The following is a 7,705-nucleotide window of genomic DNA, read 5'->3' as shown; positions in this document are numbered from 1 at the left end:
GGAGAGGTCACTCAGCTGCTGCAATTCTATTCCCTTTTCTCTTTTTAAAGAAATATATTATTAAATGCTACAGTGAACCAAGCTATACAGCTGGTATTTTCTGCTCACTGACAAACAATGAGTATGTCTGGATCTGAAATTCAGACAATGTCAGCTGAGTCACAGCAAGTTTGCACAGCCTCCCAATTCCTCAGCAAATGCCAGTTATGCCTCCCTTAGACCAACCTCACCTATTGCAGATCAAGTCTTCCAAGTTATCTTCTGTTTGCCACAGGTCAAGAAGGAGCATGCAGTCTGATGTGGCAGATGTAAGGCAACCCACTTTCCTGGTGGAGAACTGTGATTTTGTTATATTAAATGCAGTAAGTACATGTTACTTGGAAGTGATAGAAACAGATAGTGTCTCCTGGAGAGACCTGTGGAAAGGGCCTGAGCTGATGAACAAGGCAAATAATCAGATACCCGAAGTATTTGCCATATAATGCAAGGGAGCACAAGCCCATGTGAACACCTTCTGTTTCCAGTTCTTGCTCTCTTCTCTGATTGACCCTACCACTCCTCCTTCTGCCCCTAAGCACTAGCTCACACAAATCTTCTCCAGCTGTCTTCTATTCCGATGCTACAGATGTGAGCAGTACTGCAGGGGACTTGAACTGACTTCCAAATCCCCAGTCTGCTGCAGATTTATTTTTGAATGCAGAGATGAACAGTTCTGCACACTCCATGTTATAATGACACTACCCAGCTGTATCTGAATGTTAAACAGCTTAACTTCAATCGTCCTTAAAAAAGTGGCAGAGAAAGTCAACAATTGCTTCTTGTTCATTCTCTTCCTTCTCTCCTCAGGGGCATGTCTGCACGGAGTCCTGCAGCTTCATCCAGTTACCATAGCGATCCCAGGATCCTACAGGATGTTCTTTAATGATGAAATATTCCTCCCACTGCTCAACATTATCTTCCAGCAATTAGTATACTTCTGAGATTCTATTTCATCTCAAGAAACCAAACTGCTTCATACAGCAAATGGTTGTTATTGTGCCCAGTGTGACTGATGAACCCACATATACAATTTGAAATTATTTCCGTTTGTATTAACATAAATGGGTTCAGATTAACTCGTATCCTAGGTACAAAGCTTCTTACCTAATTGGAAATTCAGGTCATATACTCAGAATTAAGCTAATAAAAACTTAGAGCAAATGAGGATTTCTGTTATTTTATGAACCTTAGCATTATACTAACAACACAAGTGACTTTCATGAGGATTATAATTGAGTGCATTACGATTTAAATCTATGAATTTCATAGCATTGGCTGAAGGTAGCATTAATGCTAAATAGGATTACTTTTTCTGCTTTCACAGATAAACAATTAAAGCATAAGCCACAACCAAACGAGACAACTCTAACACCATTATTAACAACGACAAGCCAGTTTATTTCTGTTAATAAATCCTCCTTCTTTACAGAAACAGAAATCAAAACCTGATTTTTAAGACCTGTACTGTAAGGATATTAAGTGTCAATAACTGACCTGCTATCAGCTCCACACAGTGCAACTTTACTCCAGGAATTGTCCTATTCCATTGAGGATCTACGTTCACTTTAATATAAATATTTGAAAGCAAAACAAACAAGCAAGCTTTAAAACAAAAAAAAATACTTCATTGTAAGTATGATTTTCTTTTACAGAAAAAATAGAAGATGTGCATGTAAAATTGACTATACACAGGAATGAAAACCTGTGTACTAGGGGAAGATACCTGAGGTAACACACTGAACCTGAAATGTCAACATAACACACTGATGCAGATTAGCCTCTTGCAACTAGTTTTCCAGGAATGCCTGCATAAAATATTTACACTGTGCACATAAGATGAAGGGGAATAGCCAGAGGCTTTAAAACATGCTGGACAAATTCTAGATTTCTTAGATATTTAGATGCAAGCTGCTCTCACAAGCTGCTGACAAGGACAGTGTTGCATATTCCCAAACAATACTTTCTTGCAGGACAAGAAGTCTGCAAAATTAAAAACCTTCTAGAGAACCATACTCAGCCTGAAATATGTGCTGTGTTCTTGGATAAAATGCAGTTCTGTAGGCGAAGCGCTTTTTGGATCCCAGCAGCGAGGTCTTGGGGAGTTGGACTCTCTGCAGTACAGCTTACTGGGATTCCTGCTGCTTCCATGGCTTCAGCAGTTGTTGGACCGATAGCAGCAAACTGAAATGACATTGGTTGCACTTACAATTAGTGTAGGCAGGTATGGTACGAGCTCTTAACAGTGACTTAGGTACACATCCTGCTTTATTTGCTGACCTTGTCAGTATATCAGCTTGTATGTCTGAGCTTACTGAACTGTACTAACCAGTCAGGTTGAAGATTTTCAGTACTCAAAAGCAGCTATCCGTTGAGCTACTTGGAAATTACTTAGGAAAGATTATTTCTTCCTCCATTACAAAACATTTATAGCTGTTCTTTCAAAAAAGAGGAAGTGAGAGGAATTTTAATATGCTTAAGCCTGTAATTGCTGACTCAAGCAAGAGCTAATCACACCTTGACTAGGAGAAGATAAAGCCTTTACCCAGTGGAAACTGGGCAAGTTGTTGGGGAGAAAATAAATCTAGGTGAAAACAACTCTTTTTTTTTTTTGCTAAAGGGTTCTCAGCTACAAAATAAGATAGCGTGCCAGTAAGAAAGCAGAACAAGTAGAGGTTACAAGGAATACAGTGTGAACAGCTTGACGGGTGCAGGTGATAGCCCATCTGTGGTTAGGCTGAACACACAAACAAGGACAACCGCATTACAAGCTACCTTGTACTGCTGAAGACAGAAGTATTGTGTGCTTCCTTGAGAGACAGCCATTGGCCTTACTTCCCCCACACTGAAATCAGGCTGCTTCTCCACCAACAAACATGTAAGGTACATGATCAGTAACTGCCAGTACCAGCTTCAGTGATTTTCTTTTTACTGAAATTTACTGGAACAAGCTACAAACCAGCATTCTTATCTGCTATCACAAGGGGATTATGCTTTCTTATGTAAATAGAAAGTTCAAAAATCCTGTACAATAAGATGTTTTTCTTCTTCACGTTGCAATGAGAAGCATGGTTATATATTCATAACTCTAAAGGACATGAGAACTGGATTTCGCATCTCTAATTGCTATTAAGTCTCTTAATTACAGAATGATTTGTTTCCTTTTTTTCCTAGAATTTCTGTACTAATTCCTAGGATCACTAAGATGTGTCAATGATCACTAAGATGTGTCAATGTGTACTGATGCAAACTCCTCTCCTTTGAGCCTAAAACAGTTCCTAATTCAAGAATACATGCTTCTTCTGACTCTTAACTAGCAAAAAGATTAGATTTTTCTCGTTCTATGCAATACTGTGACAGAACATGCACAGACTTATTGTCTTAGAAATGTAAGTTAGAAAACAAATTTTCACATTTCAATTTCTGAGGGTATTGCTTTGTTAGACTTAACTGACGATTTTTTTGAAGTGAATTATTCTGTGAGTTTTCAGATTGTTACTTCACATTTAACACAGATATCTGATCACTTACAAGAAATACAGCATTCATAATACAATTCTCTTTGACCTTCTCTCAAAGTTTGATATTCTTACATCATGTATTCCATGTGCTTATTTTATGATGGCTGGTTTTGTATTGTGAGCAAACACAGCATTGTCCTCCGCACTCTCAACACAAAACAGAATTTTCAAACAATTTCCAAATTTTGTGTTCTGCAGTCTCCACCTAGGTAAGCTGCTGCTTCTCTACAGACACTTTGCACTCTTAACCTCTATTTAGCTTGCATAGATTGCTAGAGACTACACTTACAGTCCTACCCCTTCCAGACTTCGTATTTTTTTTTTTTCTCTAAGGCACTCTTGGTCGAAGTTTGTAAAGGGGGCAACAGCTTTCCTCTCCTTCAGTCTCGCAACCTAAGCTTACACCCTATTGTATTTCACCACCATTTGAAAAGAAAAAAGTACCTTCACATGGTTGATAAAATCCCCAGATAGCTTCTGAATGTGCTGGAGGCAAAACTTGACACCAGATGGACTGAAGAACACAACACTTGCCGGGATTCCCTGAGCAAAATAAACTACAGGTTGGCACAGATTTCTCACATTTCCAGCATAATATCAGTACACTTTCATACAAGCCTCTCTAACCATCTCTACATGGACATGAATTTTTGTTGTTGATGAGAAACAGATGTTAAACCAACAAAGAGGGTTTCCTGTGGTGCAGATAGCTGAAATCCAGGTGCGACTTTAATTGAATACTTTGTCACACAAACTGGTGACAAAAGTACTGAAATTTTTCTGCAGCCATGCTCATTTTCCTGTTTAGAAAATGAAACTCAATTTCCCTAAATCCATTCTCAGTCTTAGTTCTGGATATTTTCTCTGTTTCCCAGCTCTTGTTGTTTATCCTAAGTTCTGCCCACCCAGAGATGCTGTGACAAAGATGAGGTGCTGGCTTAAAACCGCGCACCACTGGGAGGGCTTTCTCTCCCAGAACAAGGCTGTCTTAAGATAGCAGCAGACACATTCCGTAGCCAAAAGAAAGTTCTACAAAATTCTGTCTGGCGTGAAGGTCCCAGTCTCCTGACCTGCAGACCCAAAGCACGTGCCTTCTTTATCACGATTTTCTGTTTGGCTAGAAGGATATGCTAGCTCTACATCTGCTGTTATTTTACGGTGCATGACTTGGAAGCTCGCCTTAGCTCATAGAAAAGAGAATGATAGTTTAACACAATGCTGTTCATTGTCTCACAAAGTGCTAAACACTTGTCATATTGTATCAGCTATCCAGGCACTATATAACTACAATATCATCAGTTAACAACCAGAAAGCTCATAAGAAACATTTTAATAGCTTCACACTGAAACTAACATACTAATTGCAGCAAGTAAGGAGTTCCATAAAAAGAGTTCAGGAAACTACAGAATATGTATTTACTACTGACTCACTTTTATAACTGGTATAAACTAAGTTCTATGGGGATTAGAATTGTAATATCCACCTAGGAATAGCAGGATACTGCAATGTATCAGCTAGACAGCCTATGCCATAGCCTTTTAGGACCTCTTGAAAAAGGACTTTAAAATCAATATGTGATTTAACAAGACATTAATGCATAGATTTTAAAATGAGGTGCAACATGCTCAGACAGGCCAAGTTTCTCCAAGAAGGAAAGGCTGCATTTTGAATAAAATTAATCCTAGATATAATGTAGACTCTTACAAATGGAAAATTCACAAAGCCAATCTCAGCAAAATCAAGTCAATTATTACTAGCTTCAAATCTTTTACTATGTAATGATCCTTGCTTAGTGACATTTGACAGTTTTCAAAGGAGAAAATAATAAGAATTCTAGCAAATAAAACTCAATACGTTTGTCAACATCATGTCACTTGGAATTTAACACTTAAACTAGATTCATATTAATAAATTGGATAATCAGAGAAGGAACATAGCCTTATCTTATGGAGGAAAAACCAGTAGTAGTTTTCTGCCCTACAAAATTTCAAAGCTGTCCAGTAATATTACAATGACAGTAATAATTACAAAATCCTGTTCAAAAAGTCACTTCACTAGATGTAATTTCTGACATGGTATTATCTAAAAAGCAGTCGTCCAGCTCAAAGGAATAAACTGAATGTAATTTTTTATGCCATTATTTCTCAGTGATTCTGAAGTTTATTTATCTTCTGGAAGTTAGACAAGGTGTGAAAGGTTTTGTTTTCTTCTTCCATCAGAAGCATTGTGTGTTTTAGACTTTTATAATTGCTGTAACAAATAACTGAGAGACTTATGCTCTGCCTATAGTGTTTCCTAAAGTATTTTCTTGGTAGTCATCAGGATAAGAAGAAAAGAAGCCTATATAGGAAATTCTTGTATCACCACAACTGTTGTTTGCAGACAATAAAAATTAGTATATTTTGCCAGGTTTTATCACAAACTTCAAAAATTCTCAAGTTACATCAGCATCCAATACCTGTTGTGAGAAATAACTGCTCAATGATTCCTGGAGATTGGTGTGTTGCGTTGTTTGATATACAGTAAGGCTTTCCAGAGGTATGCCTGGAATCAGAATAGACATTCATAACTAAATAGTATTTCATTAATTTCTATTATTTCAGTAAAACACTCTTAATATACTAATTGCACTTAAATTTCAGCCTAAAGAGATTAAAAAGATACAGAAAAATTTGTGAAGGATTCTTAGATTATTTCTACTATCAATTATACAAGACATAATAAAGCTTTAGTAACCAGAGGACCTTGACGCATGTTAAGAAAAAGTGGCAAGTCTTGCAACATTTCTGTGAATAAGTCTTCCTTCTCACAGATGAGAACAAAGGTGATGAACAAAGGCAAAGAACCTTGCTCAAGCCATACTACAACTCAGTCCCAGCACTGTGGACAGCAACCTGTTTACTCCCATCTTCTATACAAGATAATAGAAAACTCAATTTTTACTTATTCAAATTTGGTTCAAAATCTTTAGATACAAGTTCTGTCATAACTGACTAATTTACTGAGGCTGTAATGGAAGTTCAACCTTTTTCTTTAAGTGCTGTAGGAAGTACTTCTCTTTTTAGGGCTCCACAAGGAAAAAGCAGGCATGATGAATTAGGTTTCTCTCCTGTAAATACACAAACATTTAATTAACTAACATTTTTAATAGAGAACAAACATGATAGATTTAATACATTTTAAAGGTATCAAATGTTGAACACTGCTGCAAATGCTGCATGTTTCATCACAGACAGCCCTAAAATAGCTGAAAACATTTGCAGTGCAACTGCATCCACAATTCAGAGGATAGAGCTACTTAGCATGTAAATTAAAAAGTATTCCATAACTATAATATGAATACACTGTCTAAAAAGATCTTGTGAACGATAAAGTGCATTTCTATTCCCCTTGAAAGCCTACAAAGACAAACAAGTACTGCACAATTTATCTCCTCTCCCTCAGAGAGGCAATCTTCCCCAATTCTTACATTTAAAACTTCAGTCCCACTTTGTACATGACAGCGCTTTCTCCATAAAAGAATATTCAGGAAGTCAAAGAGGAGGACAGAAATACTTTGCTGAAAAGTTTCGGTATATCTGAAAGTCTATTTTCCTACTTCCCCAAGGAAAAATGGTTCTACTTCCAATGCTAGAGTGGAAGTGGGTATCCTCGCATCCTCTTATCCTTTATTTCTTAAGATTAGAAGAGACTTAATTATTGTTGCACTGCCTACACATGAAAGCCCCCTGGTTATTTTGGGAGGAGGACTTTTCTGGTCCTGTTTCTAACTTCTACAAGAGAGAGTATGACACACCTGGGATGCAGTTTTCATAGGACTTCTATGTTTCTAATAAATTATCAGAGGAAAAAGTTCTGCTCAAAAAATATCCTACCAGATAATGCTATTCACATGTGTCTCTTGGGTTACATCTCTATTCCGGCAGCTATCCTAACTCTGTACACCCTGAGTACACTCACAGGAAAGGGAGAACACAATAATGATGGGGAATGCCAATACCAGGCTTGGGAAGAATGAAATAGCACCATCTATGAGAGTCCATATGAGATTCTCAGTAACTTGGTGATTTTAGGGCTCTCACGTGAGTTAATTATTTTGGAAAGCTTTTCGTTACTATATTTTATCTAATAAAAATGAATATTAGGG

At 37.3% G+C, this 7,705-nt stretch overlaps 1 protein-coding gene across 7 annotated transcripts in view; it reads right to left on the bottom strand.

Annotated features, from left to right (window-relative positions):
• Window positions 1-1,413: 1,413 nt before the first annotated feature.
• The window catches only part of UROS (uroporphyrinogen III synthase), an 18,780-nt gene continuing 12,488 nt past the window's right edge, over window positions 1,414-7,705 (bottom strand). For all 7 annotated transcript variants that reach the window (XM_035547505.2, XM_035547510.2, XM_035547513.2 and 4 more), the window contains 4 exons: window positions 6,584-6,667; window positions 6,017-6,102; window positions 4,002-4,100; window positions 1,414-2,220 (listed from right to left, as the gene is read on the bottom strand). In XM_035547505.2, the coding sequence (XP_035403398.1) occupies window positions 2,053-2,220; window positions 4,002-4,100; window positions 6,017-6,102; window positions 6,584-6,667 (437 nt within the window). In that variant the 3' untranslated portion in view covers window positions 1,414-2,052. The remainder of the gene's footprint in view (window positions 2,221-4,001; window positions 4,101-6,016; window positions 6,103-6,583; window positions 6,668-7,705) is intronic.

Source organism: Cygnus atratus, chromosome 7 (genome assembly GCF_013377495.2).
Source record: "Cygnus atratus isolate AKBS03 ecotype Queensland, Australia chromosome 7, CAtr_DNAZoo_HiC_assembly, whole genome shotgun sequence".
Lineage (NCBI taxonomy): Eukaryota > Metazoa > Chordata > Aves > Anseriformes > Anatidae > Cygnus > Cygnus atratus.
Note: the sequence above shows the minus strand (reverse complement) of the source record. Positions and strands in the feature narration are given on the sequence as shown.